This window comes from Branchiostoma belcheri, unplaced genomic scaffold (assembly GCF_001625305.1).
Source record: "Branchiostoma belcheri isolate BF01 breed outbred unplaced genomic scaffold, Haploidv18h27 scaffold39, whole genome shotgun sequence".
Taxonomy (NCBI): Eukaryota; Metazoa; Chordata; class Leptocardii; order Amphioxiformes; family Branchiostomatidae; genus Branchiostoma; species Branchiostoma belcheri.
The window spans coordinates 2,560,643-2,578,338 of NW_017804009.1; the positions used below are offsets into that span (position 1 = coordinate 2,560,643).

Sequence of the window (17,696 nt, forward strand, 5' to 3'; positions counted from 1 at the left end):
ACACAACATTATCACGATTAGGCCACAGCAAGTAATTTTTATTGATGACATCAGCGCGCGCATTAACTTTCGCCTGATTCGGGGGAAAAAACATTATTTTGCCTCCTGACAGTGGTCAACATGCCAAAAATGTGCAAAGATGCCTGTTGCCATGTCAGAAGGTGAATGGCAGATAAATATGAAGAGAGGAGACAAGAAAATGCTCTGATTTAATGTTTAGTTTCTTACTTTGATTGAGTGATATGTGATGTATTAGTGATGTTCTAACTGAATCAAAACCATTTGTACAATGATTATGTCAAATTTTAAATGTAGGAACCTTGTTTATTTCGTCACGTTTTTTTTTTTAGCCCACTCGCATTAGATTTGGAGTATGCGGTGGATGCCATCCATAAAATTTACCTGCTGTGGCCTTATGACGGTGTCGCTAGCGGAGCCGCCCGGATTTTACGACCCCTCCGACTTACATATCACTACTTCGCGACCAGCTTTCCCATTGGCCGACAGTCCAGCTTGCGTCATAAACCCGACCAATCAGGGCACAGCAGGCCAAGCTTTAATTTCCCTGCCTCTCCGCCATTACAATTTACACGGGTCCTCGCCAACAGAGCATGTTTTTAAAGTTTTTGCTTGATAATCGTCAAAAAGCAGCAAACTTCAGACCGAATCTCAGTTGTAAGGAGGTAAATTTGGTTTCTACAAAAGATATGTGTACATAACAGTGCGTTTTTCTACTACCTTCATCTTTGAGGTAATTAACCACTCAACCGGCATCCCGCCACGGACTGACCTCTACATTCTTTGTTTCGGTCGAACAAAAAGGTTCCGCTCAAAAGGACGAATAATTGCATAACCATATATTCATCTTCTCTCAAGTGGCGACTTACACCCAAACCAACAATATACATATAACGTTACATATATAACATATACACAAAGTATCATGATTAGGCCATACCCATACACATACCCCCTGTACACCACCAAAAAACAAAACAATGGCATTGCTATTAGAGCTCTACCAGGCAGCCAAAACAAGTCTATGAGCGTCAGGTTTTCAACAAAATAGAAAAAAAATAACTCTCAAGCTGGAAAATGGCAGCATTCATCCACAAATACCAAGGAAAAGGCTGTTTTCATTTGGTTTGGATGCACTCACTGGGTGTCAGACTGGGCCTTCTGGGCAGGCGCCAAATAGTGACCTTTGCCCGACGACAGTCAGGATATATATATATACAAAAATGGTACAATTCTACTAGTAACAACGCAAAACTTTCTATTTACACCGCATTAAAGGCAAATTATGGACAAAAACAATACCTCTCAAGTATACACAATCTAGATATCCGAAAAGCGATCTTCAAAATTAAGAATTAGTTGTCATAAATTATTATTATTGATTAAACATAGAAATTGGTCGATACAAGGAAATACCAAATTACCAATTGAAAGTTTCTGTCCATTTTGTCCAAACATGATTGAAAATGAGCACCATTTTAAAATGGGTTGTACACTATACAATGATAAGCGCCTATTGCATGCTGTTCACCTTTCTTTCCGCTTGTTCAACCGATTCAATACATTAGATCCGATAGATAAATTCAACTACATTCTCAGGGATAACCAATACAGTGTTCAAATAGAAAAATACATTAAAGAATGTTTCTATCTTAGAGACCACATGTTAGAGAATAGTTAAACCTTTGTTGTTACCGCATACATATACTCTTACGTAAGATGACGTTATCCCCACATGTATTTAGTTTTGTTAGATCTTTAGTTAAGTCGTAGAAGACCATACAAAAGTCCCTGTTCCTTTTTGTTGTCTCAATAAAGAATCTGTCTGTCACGAAATGTTTAAAAGACGCGCGGGAATGTCGACCTTTCAAATGCATGGTTACATACACCGATTTGAACCGGTCATGCATTGTGCAGTTACCAATCTACATTTTCTATTACACAGTCACTTGGGTGCTTTGGCCATACTAATCTGGTCAGCACGTACATTTCTTTTGAATTTAAATAGAAAGCAAAAAGCTATTCCTATATTAGGGTGAACAAGAGATAAATTCACAACTATGTTGAAAAGTGGAAGTAAATTACAATCGCACAAATATTGGTTTAAATACTTTTTTTCCATTTTTGGCAAAATAAATGTCACATGATGCCCTTTAAGACCGTGGTTTGCCTAGCGCCAATACAGCTACCAGGTTGACTAGCTACATGTGTTATTCTTTCTATAAATAAGTTATCCCTTGTCCTGCTGGCATTCCTGGCACAATATTTTTCAATAATTTCATGTCTTAATTAGATCATAGACCCCCAGATTTTTTTGCCCTGCAGTGGCATAGTTGCTTCTGCATTCGTTGCGTTTCGCGGATGCGTGCACGAGAAATACCCCCAAATCGTACCTATACAGGGTGTTATATAGATGGTACTGTATGTGCAGAGCAGCAATTGTTGTGCTCCGCAGGACAAGGGTTTTAAAAACCTCTATTTTACTCTAAGTGAGTGTGGTGAGTCGTAATATAGGGTCAATGTATGCATTCATATGTGCATGTGTGTGTGCGTGTGTGTGTGTGTGTGTGTGTGTATGTGTGTCTATGTGCATGTGTGTGTGTGTCTATGTGTGTGTGTGTGTGTGTGTGTGCGTGTGTGTGTGCGTGTGTGTTTGCGTGTGTGTGTGTCTATGTGTGTGTGTGTGTGTGTGTGTGTCTATGTGCATGTGTGTGTGTGTGTCTATGTGTGTGTGTGTGTGTGTGTGTGTCTATGTGTGTGTGTGTGTGTGTGTGTGTGTGTGTGTGTGTGTGTGCGTGTGTGTGTCGTGTGTGTGTGTGTGTGTGTGTGTCTGTAAAGCAAAAGGCCCACACGTCTATAATTTGCATTCTGAATACGGGTATTTATTCTTCACATAACAGAGAAGAGACAATGACATCATATAAAATGTTTGTATCCCATACAGTGCACTTGCATACACCATGGACATGTTTCATGTGAAACAGACACAATGTTAGCCTGGAAAACCAGTTCAATATTACTACCTCATCGACTAGCAATTCGCAATCAAGTTTGATCGTCAGTGATTCCTACTTTGGTATGTATGTAAATCTTACGGGGGTTAAAACTACTGGTAAATTCACTTTTATGTCATCCATATAATCAAATAAACATGGCCTAATGTGACTTGAATTACATAAATATGCCACTAATCTTAATTATTTTAACGTCTGATCTACATTTAGTTTTGATTTTTAAGTAAAAATCAATCACGACTTGTAAGCAAGAATGATTTCCTAGGAAGTAATGTAGGTCTAGGAAGTAATGTAAGTCTTCTATAGGCAAGATTACAGTCAATGTACAAATGTAAATTAAAACACATTCCAAACGTATGTACTTAGTAGTCGGATTGTCCAGAAACAGAGCTTGACAACTAGAAATATCTGTGTTTTTTATTTAAAAAAGACCAATAATTAAACTTTTCGGGTATTTCAGTCGCTACCTATGTCATAGGCATGACCATTTTCCAGTCGAGCATTGGCTATATTGACCGGCACCAAACTTTACCTCCACACATGTTCACTACGATGTGATCAACTACAAACTTTGAGTAAAGTACATATCTAGATCCAAGGGCTACCCCTCCCGCTTCTTACATGGATTTCGTGCCCTTATACTATAGTTTATACATCTCTGTAAACAATACCAACACTTTGTATAAAATACGTTCCATATTTTTAAAGGCATCCAATGCAATTTTACTACGGAGTGGCAAAACTGGATTTTCAAAGTCAAGTTCTGGTCATTCTTTTAATGTTACAGTTAGTAAGTTGAATCAATTCTATCCCATAGCATACTGATATGTGAGGCAAACTGCAATGTTGCTGACGGAAAACAGTTGCTTGTTTTGTATGGTAGACTGGTTCTAGCTATTTATGGGCGGTACCAAAAATCAAGAGACGCCCCACGTAGCTCCATTTCAAACGCTTCAATATAATATGATGACGAAAATGTGCTAAGAAATGGCAGTAAATGCTAGCAGACAGACTCTCTTATCCATAATATTTCTTGTTTTGCTGCCCTGAAATTGCATTGGATGACTTTAACGTCAAAATGGTAAAACATCCTCTGCCTGAGAGGTTTAAGTTGTCCAACAATGACTGTTAACAATTTCATTCAGAGCTACATGTACAATAAACTGTATAAATACGGGGATATGCAGTGGATGAAAGGCAGCTTGAACTATTGTTTTTGCATATTGTCACGAATATAACAAACGTTCTTAAATGTAGTCACATTTCCAAAGATTACATCGAAGCTATATCTGTACATTTCTATATATATTCCTACGTCACATTTCCATCGGAAAGTCTTTCGTTTCCCTTTTGAGATTACTTGCAAATATTTTTTCTACCTCTGGATCTAGCCCTGACGAGTTACTTTGTTTTACATTTGAACTTCCAACGGGTGACCGTCTTTCTATGTTCAAGGATGATTTTTCGGGCTCCTTAGTTTTTTCATCCTCTGGCTTCTTTTCGTCTTCCCTGAATTTCTCCACTTCCTTAAACCTATCTGGAATCTTCATGTTTTCTAGAGGTTCTCTGGGAAGTATGGGCGGTACGTAGGGCTTTGGCGGGTTTAGGTCCTTCTTCTTGTCCTTGCCGGTATCCAAGTCTTTCCATGTCACGTGAACATCACGTGGCGTGCACGTGTTGGAGGATTTCAAGAGTCCGTTGTCAGACGAGGGGTTGTCACTGTTTTTCGATTGGATCATGGCACTCAACGGAGGTTTTCCCTGTCCCGGTCCATTCAGGGCTCCTAAATGAAAAGAAAAATACGACCACAAATATACAGCTGAAGTATATATTTGTCACGTGAAATACATCCAGGTAATAAGATACGCCAAAAACAGTTACTCAAGCAACTGGATATGATTTTGGAAACGGTCGGACGTTTCAGGTAGCATCCACCACCTTTCGTCAGTGACACTAGTGAGGTCTCGAAGATAATAGCTTTTGAACAACAGGAGCTATCTTCTGTTGTTGTTCTGACGCAACAAAAGCTATCTTTATATTTACCAAAGGAAAACATATTGTTTTTGCTACGTTCCCTCTTCTTCATCCATTCCAAACACTGACCTCTGACCTGGCCAATGACGTCTCTCAACATGGTAACTGGCGTTGGGTTACATAATGTTGTAATTTTATAGTGGGAGGGATTTATGCTCCTGTCTGACGATATATATGAATGTATTTGAGTAAGAATTAACAGAGCATACGCGAAGGTAAACATTATGCATTTGCTATGAAAATTTCTATTTGTACATCAACCATGTCTTGAATTTGTTTAAGTTTGTCTTTACATCTTTTTGCATATCAATTGATAGTTCGAGTTCAAAATCCGTATTCTTTTAGACCTTTCTAGTCTCAGTCACTGACGAAAGGTAGTGGATGCTACCTGAAACGTCTGACCGTTTCCAAACTTATACCTAGTTGCTTGAGTAACTGTTTTGGGCGCATAAGCATTTGTATTCTTCTAGAGACGAAGAGTCAGTATCATTAGATGATGTTTTTCAAAGAGACCAGAAACTTACCGAAGGATTCAGTTGATGAGAATCATGTAATTTTACGCTCATAAACATAAACATAAACATGTAAATCGGGTACAAGTCTAATCTTTATTTGTATCTTTATTTACCAGAAACGGGCCATGGCAAAATACATACAAACAGACACAATGATTAAATCAAACGTGGTTGAACACAATCCACAACTGGATCAAAATACTAATCCAGCATGGGTAAATAAATAAACAATATATGGACAGAACCAAAACCCAGTAACAGAACATTAACAAAAACCAAGGCAGTAACGATGTGACTAATAGAAACAGTGTCCGTTATAATGACAATGACAATGAACTTTATTGCATGTTCACGCCCTACACGGGCCAAATGCACTTAAGTTAAATAACTTGGTAACAAGAATAGAAGAAGCAATTGTTACATTCGTATGCTATACATCAAGTATAATCATTGAACCATCACAACAACAATCAATCATTTCCATGTGAAAGATTTGATTTGATATGATTTATTGTAATTGCAACAATGCGAGTGATTTTTTTACACGTGGGACACAGGCAGCTGTTGTTGTGTCCCACACAATGCAGACAATACTCATTTTCACTTGAGTTAAGAAGGGAAAGTCGTGTAAAGTGCCTTTCCCAAGGGCACAAGATCAGTGGCATGTCAGGACTCGAACCCGGGACCTCTTGGTTCCGAGTCAAGCACTCTGCCGTTGCGCCACACGACCCCACGCTTGACTGACATTGTAAAAAGACTTTTTGAGAGGTAGCACACGGTTTTCGTTCTTTGTAGACTCTGAGACACTCCCGTAAGACATTTGAGTATCCACGGGTGACTAAAGCCTCTGTCACACATTCACGACCTTTCCCCGACTTTGTTCCCGAACATCAGCCGACAAGGCAGGACATGACGTTCGGGAGCACTCCGACCAAATTTAGGCTACGCCTTTCTATACGAATCGAAACGAATTTGAGTTAAATTTGCGTCAAATTTGACCCATGGACACGCCCCAAACGCTACCGTATGGTTGGCTGGTGTTCTGCCAACTTACAGCCGAACACCAGCCGACTTTGGTCGAACCTCCCGACCAAACCCCGAATGTTTAAGTTATTATGAAACATTCGACTGACGCTGCCGAATAGTAGTTCAATTCCCCCAAACGCCAGCCAACTTTACGCCGACCTAGCTACTCCTACCCATGGTTGGGGAGCGTTCGGCTAGTGCTCGGGAGGCCAAATTCGTGAATGTGTGACTGAGACTTAACGTACCATACGACCACAACACAAGTGATACACTCAGGATTTCTCCATCTATCCACAAACATATTTGTTGCAGGACAAGAAATACCTCAGACCGATGTCTTTAGCGTTTTTCGGATCCGGTTCGGCGATATCTAGAATGGAATTTGAGATGGAAAAAGTGGCCAATGACATGGTGTCAACTTAAGGTGTCAGTATGGACTATACCATTTTGTACGGACTATACCATTTTGAGATCTGTAAGCCATAGCAATACGTGCTTGGCCTTTTGTCACACTTTTGTTGAAAACAACGGTACAGCAACTGGAGGCAATTGTCACATTTAAGCATTTATAGGTCCATATGTTGTTCTTTCCAAGTTTCTACCGTTCTACTTTGGTTCCTGAAAAATAGTCTTAAAAATGGCTATCTTGGGGGAGGGGGGCGATACCGACTTCCGACGAACTTTGACCCAGTGCTTACGTCACACGTGGGGAAAAGTCACGTGTCTACAGCACTCGGGTCAGAAATCTGACGAAGCCCGACTGATTCGGTTGAAAATTCCGGTGAGTCAATTTTTATTGAATTGGAGAACTGTTCAACTTTTATTATGTATTTTACCAACGCAGATGGACTTTCATGCTAATGGCCATCTGGGTTGCCAACATATAAGTCTATAAGGTCGGCAAATCACTCCAGTTGTTACTACCTTTCAGCTACCTGAGGGGTCTGTTAGAGACTAGTCATTTCTGTCGTCTTTGAGTTTATGCCATGCAAAGATATGAGGACCTACCTGCCATATGCCTCTCTTTGGCAAACATGACGGCCGACTTGAAGCTGGGTTTCTGTCGGTTCATAGACCGGACGTTTTTTTCCGGTTGGAACAGGATGATGTAGACTTTGGGAGCGAAGAGACAGCCCAGGGCCACGAAAGCGCTGATGCTGACAGCTATGCACATCGTAGTCGTTTGGATCTGTGGAGAAGTGAGAAGTGATAAAAGTTGTTGAATGATGATACAGTAGTTTTGTTCATAGTCGCAAGAGGGCACTGTCTTACCAGACACATGAATGTAGCATACAGCCCAATGCATATAACTATGCACATCGTAGTCGTTTGGAAATGTAGAGAAGTGATATATCGACAAAAGTTGGTGCAGGACGGATACTGAACCTATTTCAGGGTCGAAAGAGGGCACTGTCTTACCAAACGTATGTATGTATCAAACATCAGTTATCTAACATTTATCCAAAATGCGTATCGGTACATTGACTCCACATTCAACTCACACTGATTTAATTTCATGGATGACGTTCGTACGCGCATTGACGTTCTAAAAAAACACCTCCAAGAAGGCTCTGTGCGCGTAACTAGTGCGCGCGGGTAAATAAAAAAACACACCAAAAAATGCTGCTAAACCACAGGAATGTAAAGTTGCAAATTTCCCGTTGTACATGACTACTTTTACAAGAAGCCGGCACATGCTGGCATTTTGCAGCATTTATGAGCCTGAGGTTGAGTTCTAGAGTTCTGTGGAGTTTCGGCAGCCTGTGTGCCATCCTCCGTATGGCACCCAGGCTGCTGAGGCTCCACAGAACTCTAGAACTCAATTTCAGACTCATAAATGCTGCAAAATGCCAGCATGTGCCGCAAATTCACAATACCAACTTTATATTCCTGTGGTTTAGCAGCATTTTTTGCTGGATTTTTTTATGCACCCGTATGCACTAGTTTGGAGGTATTCAGAGGATGTCATCCATAGAATTAAGTCAGTGTGGAGTTACAGGACAATAAACGATTCTCCACTACATTCAACTGCGTTACTTTATAAACAACGTGAACAACAGGCACGAGAATTCTATGAAACCAATACCCTGTGATCTGTTTGTGTTCCAAAGTAGATGGGCACAAAGGCTAGCCACACTATACACGTCGTGTACATCGTGAATCCAATGTACTTTGTCTCGTTGAAATTGTCCGGCACCTTCCTCGTCTTGAAGGCATAGATAGTGCAGACGATGATGAGAAGCATGACGTAGACCAGTGACATCATGAGGGATTTGTCCTTGATCTTGCACTTGAGGATGACCTGGTCTTGCCGCCCGAACGGGTACACCAGTTGGGTGTCGGGTGGTTCTACCGCAAGCCAAACCACAACACCCACCGCCTGTACCGATATCAAAGCCGTGCAGATGAGGAGTTGGGAAATAGGACTGATGTAGTTGACCTTCTGTACGTTTGTGGACGTCTGCCGGGTGAAAATGCGGTATATTCTGTTAGTTTTGGTCAGAAGTGCCGTGTAGCAAACTGTGAAGGATAGCCCCAGTCCTAGCCGCACCAGTGCACATGTACCAACGGACGGTTTGGCGATGATGACAAAAGTCATGACGAAACACATGACAAGCCCCCCGAGAAGCATATAACTGAGTTCCCGACTGGATGCCTTCACTAGAGGGGTGTCGTTATACTTCATAAACACCGCTATAACCGCCCCGGTCATCATAATGCCCAGTAGTGCAATAATCATGGGTACGAGCGCCCAGACTTCGTTTGGTTGGAGATATTTCTCCGGGAGGTCATGGCAGGTTTTGAGGTCAAACGTCGGCCAACGGGCGAAGCCGCAGTCCTCGCAGGTGTGTTCGTCTATGAGGTACTGCCTGGGCTGGCAGGGTTTGCAGATCCAGCAGCAGTTGTCCCCTTGTTGGACGATCTTTGCCTCGTTCGGCCGACAGGGGGCGCTGCAGCGAGATTCAGGTAGACTGCCAAGGCGGGAGTTGACTTGGATCTGTGATGGAATGTAGAATAAAAGGTTAATCACTGGTCAGGTGCGATAACCACCGGATAAATCACCGAGTATAATGTTGCGGTCCAAAAAGCCATGGGTTATGGCCTGATAACCCATGGGAAATGGAGCCTTCTGATTGGTCGACGGCAATTGGCTATATGAAAATAATTAGTTAAATGTTACTTAGCTATAGGGAAAAGAATTTGTAATTACCTTGTGTCAAAAGTAGTGGAAGACGAAATACATTTTCTCTCCAACTGCCCTTTAATGATCAGGAAAGTTAAAGAAGCCAAAACTTACCACAACTTCCAAATGTTTACCGACTTAAAGAAAACTACAACCTTGTTAACCTCCAAAACCCTACGAATTGCAGGAAAAGTGCTACGCTTCGTCTTATAATTTTTCCAAAAAAAGAAATCAAACCCCAAAATACATCTATATCGACCTTGATCTGATAGCGTCTTGATCAACAAACTCCGTCAACATAACCCAGTTATTGCCTCCTTGAAAATTGGAGGTATTGTTTTGGTATGTCTGTGTGTGTGTGTGTGTGTGTGTGTGTGTGTGTGTGTTACGCATGACCCTTAAGTCAAGTTGTAATCGATATGGTTGCTTTAAGTCTGTTCCAGAGGAAGAAAGTAATACATCACTTCTACATCTGGTAGCGCTCGATGTTTTACGTGTTTTTCATTACATGACCTCCTTGACAGCTGGTGTTGTTTCCCTTGCACAATAGAGAAAGGCTTGGTGAGTGAGAAGAGGACACAGTCACCTTCATACAAGATCTAAATATTCCATGGAGGTCTGAGATCTTCGAATTCTTGTTTCCTAAGAATTCACAGTGGAACCAAAAGATGCCCCCCCTCATACCTTGGTTTCGTCCAGGTAGAGACTCTCCAACCAATGGCCGACCGGCACGTACTTCCAGTCTCCGTTCACCCGCTGGAAGTTGTAGATATCATACCTCCCCATGCCGTCACCCCTCTCGTCAAATTGGACCTGCCTCTTGGCTACGTCTGTTGGTTGGCAAAGAGCATCATCCATAAGTACAAAATTAGGCCATGTTGATTTGATTATATAGATGACATCATCTGGGAACCCCAAAACTGATGCGAGCGTGCGAATAAAAAACTTGCCTTCATTATGAAATTTACGTGATCACGAAAGTTGAACAAATGACTAAACACACAGAGTATGGTATGGCGAATAATAGACTCTTCATTTTCCTTTCTTTTTGGAATTGATTTTGGCTTTCTACGACGTTAGTATCGTTTTCCAATATTCATTGCGATTTACGGCATATATTTACTCATTTTACAGGTGCTTTGTACGATTCGCAGTATGGTTGAAAACCTTTTTTAATAGCGAAAATTCTTGGATGTCATCCGTATAATCACATCAACATGGCCTTACGAAGGACAGTCATGAAACAAAGTAAATCTTCCAGGCAGTTAGGCCATATTGATTTGATTATATGGATGACATCCGCTTGGAACCCCAAAAGTGATGTGAGCGTGCGAATAAAAAAAGGTTTAGCAAAAAAAAAGTTGCTTTTATTATGAAATCTACGTGGAAATGAAGGTTTAACAAATGACACAGCGTATGGTATGGCAAATAATCTACTCTTAAAATTCACATTTTCATCTTATTTGTTTGATTTTGACATTCTACGACATTGGTATCGTTTTTCGAACTTTTTTTGTAAACCTACGGTATATACTCGCTCAGTTTGCAACTGTTTTGTGCGATTGAATTACAGTATGGTTGAGAACTTTTTTTTTGGAAACGGCCGAAAATCCATGCCCTCACGGATGTCATCCATATAATCAAATCAACATGGCCTTATGATAATTACGAGGGTACATGACTAAATAGCATTGTGTCAACTGTTGGATCATTGTAGTAGTTTGGCAATTATCCGACATAGAAAATCGATTGCAAAACAACACTTCTAATACACAAACCAAACTTAACTACACATGACAGTACAATAGAAATCAGTAAAAGTATAATGTAGCCTCGTACACTTTACAGTATAGGGAGTAAAAAAGGATTGAGGTATTAAAGTCAGCATCAATTTCTACTGCTTTCAACCTGATTTGACAGTAACTGATGCGATGAAGTAAATCGCGTTTGAAAAATGACACCAATCCTAACTGGAATAATTAATTCTTTCAGCACATGTAGAGCTCGTAATTGAGTAGACGTTATAATGGCTTCTGTAAATGAAGCAGGCGTCATTGTAGCAACCTTCGGTGGTGAACCTAAGCGCTCTATGACTGTATTAGTGAACGCGAGGTCTGTACGAGCCACTGGGGCGTGATCGAACGCTGATGAAACTTGAGCTTCTTGACCCTTTTGGCCAGGACTAGATGTGAAGACTGCCGATAGGTTTTACAGGTTTTGACGCAAAACTAGGCGAGTGGGACGCCCCAGAAGAACTAGTAGCACTAGAGGGAGAACTAAAAGTTGTTAAGGAGGGCGCACGTACGTACATGTTTTGCTTTAATGTTTGAACTGACAGCAGCTTAAACAGTTGGAGGAAGTTAAAGTTTCTTTTCCCGCAACAAGTGACGCATAGGGCGGCGCCCAACTCCCTTTCAATTGCCATGGGCCACACACACAACAGTGCAATCCCTACAGCAGGGGGCTAGTCCACTAGAACGGTAGTGGTGTGTGTTTAACTCCCATGCTCTTTTCTGTGTGAGTGCTGAGTAGAGAAGGCAGTATGTAACATCGGCTGGGAATCAAACCCACGACCCACCGAATGCAAGGCGATCATTCTACCCACTTGGTTTTAGTTGTAGGAAGGGTGGATGAAAAAAAAAACAGCAAAACTTTGGACGACGTGGGGTCGTGTGGCGTAACGGCAGAGTTTTGGGCTCGGACCCAAGAGGTCCCGAGTTCGAATCCTACCATGCCACCGATTTCATGCCATTCGCAAAGGCACCTTTCACGATTTTCCTCACCTAACTCAACTGAAAATGAGATATTGTCTAATTGCTCTTTACGTTGGTGGTGGTATAAAAATAAATTGAATACCTGAGTGTACCGTCACCATGTCTTGTAATTGTATCAAATGTTAGAATAAAAAAAGTTGGACAAGCTATATGATAATACCGTTAATGACCATCCTGTTCCTCGATGTACATTGTGTCATAAGGCCTCGATACGCTCACTCGGTGGTTCAATAGGCGGTTATAGGAAATGACCAGGCGGGTTATGAAACCATATACACCTCGGAGGTGGTCGTTAACCCATGATTAATCTATAACCTATACAACATGCCAATCTCGTTTGCGAAAAGTTCAAGAATCTGACTTCTTCTTTTCTTATGATCATTGAAGATTTGGGCTGCTTCGCTAAGAAGGGTTGGCACCAACTGGAGTAAGATCGTAGACAATTTCCTTGTTTCTAGCAAGTACATATTTTATTCCAACATTTATTACAAGACATGGCAACTATACACTCATATATTTCAACTTTTTTTTGCCGCCACCAACGCGGACAAGTACGTGACCGGACAACAGACATACTCATTTTCACTTGAGTAAAGTGAGTAAAGTCGTGTAGTACCTTTCCCAAGGGCACAAGATCGGTGGCATGGCAGGATTCGAACTCGGGACCTCTTTATTCCGAGCATACCACTCTGTTACGCCACAAGACAATTTTGTTGTTTCTGGCAGATACATTTTCCTCTCGTGTTCAGTCAGAAATAACATATCCAGCTGCCGCTAATGTTACTTGCAGCGTTGTGGAACGGTTTCATAGCTGCACATAATCAAATTCCTGATTCCAGCGAGAGGGTTATCACCTCCCTTGATTTAATACATCCACGCTTTATGACCAAATTTTACAGCCAAATTCAATGATAGTACAGATATTACCCCCTAGGTTATATCTTATGCCGCGTTTGCAATGAGTTAATAAAGTTTATGGAAAACTATCTGACATGATTGCGGCATACCATCTTCACGACTCGCTGTGATATCCTGAGATATGGATGTTATGATGATAATAATATCGTGTTAACGTTCTTGCTAAGCAGCGAGGAACTTCAATCAAATGCAGTAACATTCTTCACACTTCGACAGACACTTGGGGAAACGGATCTATATCTGGCTGGCGAATATGGAGCTCCAGTGTATCTATATAAGCTGAGGATATATACGTGTGCTGCCACTGTAGTATCTATGATAAGAGTACATTTATAGTGAGGCAATTGGTGGGTCATGACCCTGGAAGCTTTTAATGCACTGACCTTCTAACCTTTGTCTGGTTTCAGAGTTTATTGTAGCGCAGGACTAACGTATAGAAACGTCATGTAGATAGTGACAATAATTGTGAACTGACGTTTTCGTAGACACATTAGTACATGTCGATTACATCAATTTAATAATATGTACTTTCGAATGAAGTTCTGATGTTACAGTTGCGTTGCACAGTGAAGAGTCACAGTGGGAACACAATTTTAGTCCATAGTTAGTATCGTTCCAAATATATATATTTTTTATTATTTTAGTTTAGTCTGGAGACTTTTGGGCTATAAGGAACAGGTAGAATCCAAATTTTCCTATTTATATTTCACTCATCGAAAAATTGTATTGTTTTCTTCATGTTTTTTTTTTCTTCTTCTCCTGCCATTTCGTCAAATAAATGGATTCAGTTTCTTCATTTTGGGACCAAATGACCTGAAATGTGGTATTTAAGTAGAGTAGGCAAATACCCTCAGGTATTTTTTTTAAATTTTCTATTGAGTTCTTTTCTGTGTTCCACTGACAGTATAGAAGTGATGAGCGTGGAATTCAGCCATCTGGCTGCAATATACTAGTAGTCCCAATATGCTTAGTTTAGGCCACACCGACTTAATTTTATGGATGACATCCACGCGCACAATGATTTTCACCTGTTCTCAAAAAACAAAAGATCACGTCTGGCCTGGCTCTAGGCCTGGGTAGTCCATGGTAGTTAGCGACAATACGGAGCCGATGGTAACCCTGGAGGATGGCACCGATGGCACCAAAGCTCCACGACTCAAGAACTCGTACAGTGCCGATTCATATATTCCGCAAATTCCTGCAAATTCACAATACCAGCTTTGTATTCCTGCGGCTTAGTAGCATTTTTATTTTTGGCCGGAATCTTTTTTATTCGCCCGCACGCACTAGTTTGGGGGTCTTCAGAGGATGTCATCCATAAAATTATTAAAGTCGGTATGGCCTTATGTAATAAACTGAAACTGAGTACTACTTACCCTGGAAGGTAACGTTGAGAATGGCCTTGTATAGCCTCGCTCCGTCAAGGTTTCTCAAACCACTGCACATCCCAGACGGTGTCCCACACACTTCCTTCCTCACGTTGTCCAGTGCGTAGGCTATAGCGTAAACCGCATCTACCACGAACTGAATCTTACTCTCAGGTTCAAACTTCTTGTTCGTCAGTCCAATATCACAAACCGGGAACGAACTGTTCTCTCTTTTAGTGTAAGGAAGGCGACAGAAGAACTTGTCTTCCCAATACTCGTTAAACCAGGGGTTTCTGTTTTTCAGATCAGGAGTCAAGTTTTTGAAGTATTTGTTGAACGCTTTGATCGGTTTGGAACTTAGCTCGATAGTTATGGCGCCTTCTGCGACATCTTCGACGTTCTTGACCGCGGCTTCTTGTTCCCCCCAGCCGTCACTCGCGATCCAAACGAACGGGTCTGTCAGGTTCTTAGCAGCAGACAGTAGCTTCGGTACATCCGATCCCTTGATGAACAACACCACAACTTTAGCATTAGATTTCTCCCGGAGCCTCTCAACGATCAAGTCAAATGTATCATCTTTAGCGCTGTTCGGAATGGTCTCCTCGGCGGCAATGCAGATGTTTCTGGCCAGGGCTTCTTTCTTGAACATGTCGATGCCCATCTCGCCGTAGTCTCCCTCAGACGCCACGGTGGACACGTAGGTCCAGTTGAAGATCTGGATGATCTCGACCATAGCCTTAGCCTGGAAGGTGTCCGGTGGGACGGTTCTGGCGAAGTAGTCGAACCTGGTCTTGTCGCTGAGCTTGGCACTGGTGGAGGCGTAACTCACCTGTGCGAGACGAATTGGGTATAAGAATTTCGTCATTAATTATGTAAATTAGATCCTGATTTGCATATCTAATTCTGTCAAGCATCACTTAGGTTACCTAGCGACAATCCATCACCCAATTCTTGAGTTATCCGACTTTAAATATTATCAAACAAGCGCCACTGCAGTTCCTAAACAAGCTGCCAGGAGGCCCTAACTTCTTCGAGCATAAGAGCTACCTGCCACCCAAAAATCAAGACCCAAGCATGTCCAGATGACTGACGAGATGTCAAAGCCGGAAGTTTCACTGCAGTACCATGATGAGACACCAAGGGGAGCAAGCTCTGATCATTTTGAGCTCTCATAGCTCTACCTACATACCACATATCAAGATAATCCATCTAAACCTGTTCACACACTCACACACACACACTCACACACACACACATACACACACATAGTCACGAAAACATATTAACCTACTTGGCTTAATAAGTTGAGACATGAATTGGTGTCTATCTATGTGTCTAACTATCTATGTAACTATCTGAAATACGAATCTGATCAAAAAGAACTAAGGCCACAGCAAGTAATTTTTATGGATGACATCCGCGCGCGCATTGATTTTCGCCTGATTTTGGAGGAAAAAAAACAAGAAATTTCGTTGCCCTTTGACAGTGGTCGACATTTTCCGAAAATGGACAAAATGGCTTGCCTTGCCATGCTGGAACGTGTATGGCAGATAAACATGAAGAGAGGAGACAAGACAAGGCTCTACTTTATTTATTTTTTACTTTTACTTTGATGCAGCGATGTATTTCATTCCTTTCGTACGTTCCCACGGAATCAAAACCATTTGTATAATGATTGAAAACTTTCTCTTTTCAAAGTTGTTTTAGTGACAAATGGATGTTGTAATAGTTGGCAGTAAAGTTAGCACCATGTAGGTATCATTTCTTGTTTAATAGGGTTTATGATGTCCAAATTTCAAAATATAGGAATTTTGTTTTTTTGGGCCCGCCTTGTTTTCTTTTGCCCTCTCGCATTAGATTTGGAGTCTGCGGAGGATGTCATCCATAAAATTTACTTGCTGTGGCCTAAAGAGTTAAAACATATCAGTCAACCACACTGAACGAAGCTGGCAGCACCTGTGGTATCCTGAAGAGCCGGAGAAGGTTAGCGACCTGGCCGGACACACTGCTGTCCGAGGCGCCGACTACAGCTGTCACGGCCGCCGGCATGTTGGTGATCTTCGCCTGGGAACCATCGTCACAGTAGTACCTGGAAACACATGTAACTGTTTAATGAATGAAAGACATTGATAGTACATTTTTGCTCATCGCGAACTAAGTACAGGTCATGGCAAATAGCGATGGTAGACTAAAATATATCTATAGTAAAAAAACTACATATGTAAAAAAAGTTTTTGGTTTCGACCATACTGTAAATCGTACAAAATAGGTGCAAAATGAACAAATGTCGCTGAATGCCAAAATCAATTCCAAAGGAAAGGAAGAAAATGTGTAGAAATGAAAATGGAGAGTTTGTTATTTGCCATACCATACGCTGTGATTTGTTGAACCTTCTTGACCATTTAGATTTCACAATGAAAGAAGTTTGTTTGGTAAACTTTTTTTCTAATTCCCACGCTCGCAAAAGCTTTGGGGTTCCCAGAGGATGCTATCCATGTAATCAAATCAACATGGCCTCAGAGTAAGAAGAGGACGAAGTTAGTCCCTTTCATATATAGCATGTTTCGTTTGAATTCGCTCAACAATCTTGCGCCAAATCAAACATCCATTTTTCCTGGCTATTTTAAAACTGAAATCTTATTTAGTATGTGAATCCATGTGCGATGGCTATATGTTATTACAAGTAATGTTAGTTATTCAGAGAAAAGATGGTTATACTCAGGAAAACGCATATCTGTTGTCGTTTCCGGATTATAGAACGATAATATATTAAACTTATTGAAAATATATGCCCGAGGGCTAATTTCAGGTACAAACAACATGCATGAAAAAATACAATCATTATG

General features: G+C 41.2%; 1 protein-coding gene across 2 annotated transcripts in view; it reads right to left on the reverse strand.

The window, feature by feature from the left end:
* Positions 1-4,064: 4,064 nt before the first annotated feature.
* Positions 4,065-17,696, reverse strand: part of LOC109476804 (metabotropic glutamate receptor 3-like) — a 33,588-nt gene continuing 19,956 nt past the window's right edge. Inside the window, exons 3-9 of one of the 2 annotated variants that reach the window (XM_019777827.1) lie at positions 16,807-16,939; positions 14,860-15,679; positions 10,476-10,621; positions 8,694-9,605; positions 7,616-7,796; positions 6,932-6,977; positions 4,646-4,815 (exon numbers count right to left, since the gene is read on the reverse strand). In XM_019777827.1, coding sequence (XP_019633386.1) covers positions 4,749-4,815; positions 6,932-6,977; positions 7,616-7,796; positions 8,694-9,605; positions 10,476-10,621; positions 14,860-15,679; positions 16,807-16,939 — 2,305 coding nt within the window. In that variant the 3' untranslated portion in view covers positions 4,646-4,748. Of the gene's footprint in view, positions 4,816-6,931; positions 6,978-7,615; positions 7,797-8,693; positions 9,606-10,475; positions 10,622-14,859; positions 15,680-16,806; positions 16,940-17,696 lie in introns of both variants that reach the window. The other variant, XM_019777826.1, reaches the window with a different exon arrangement.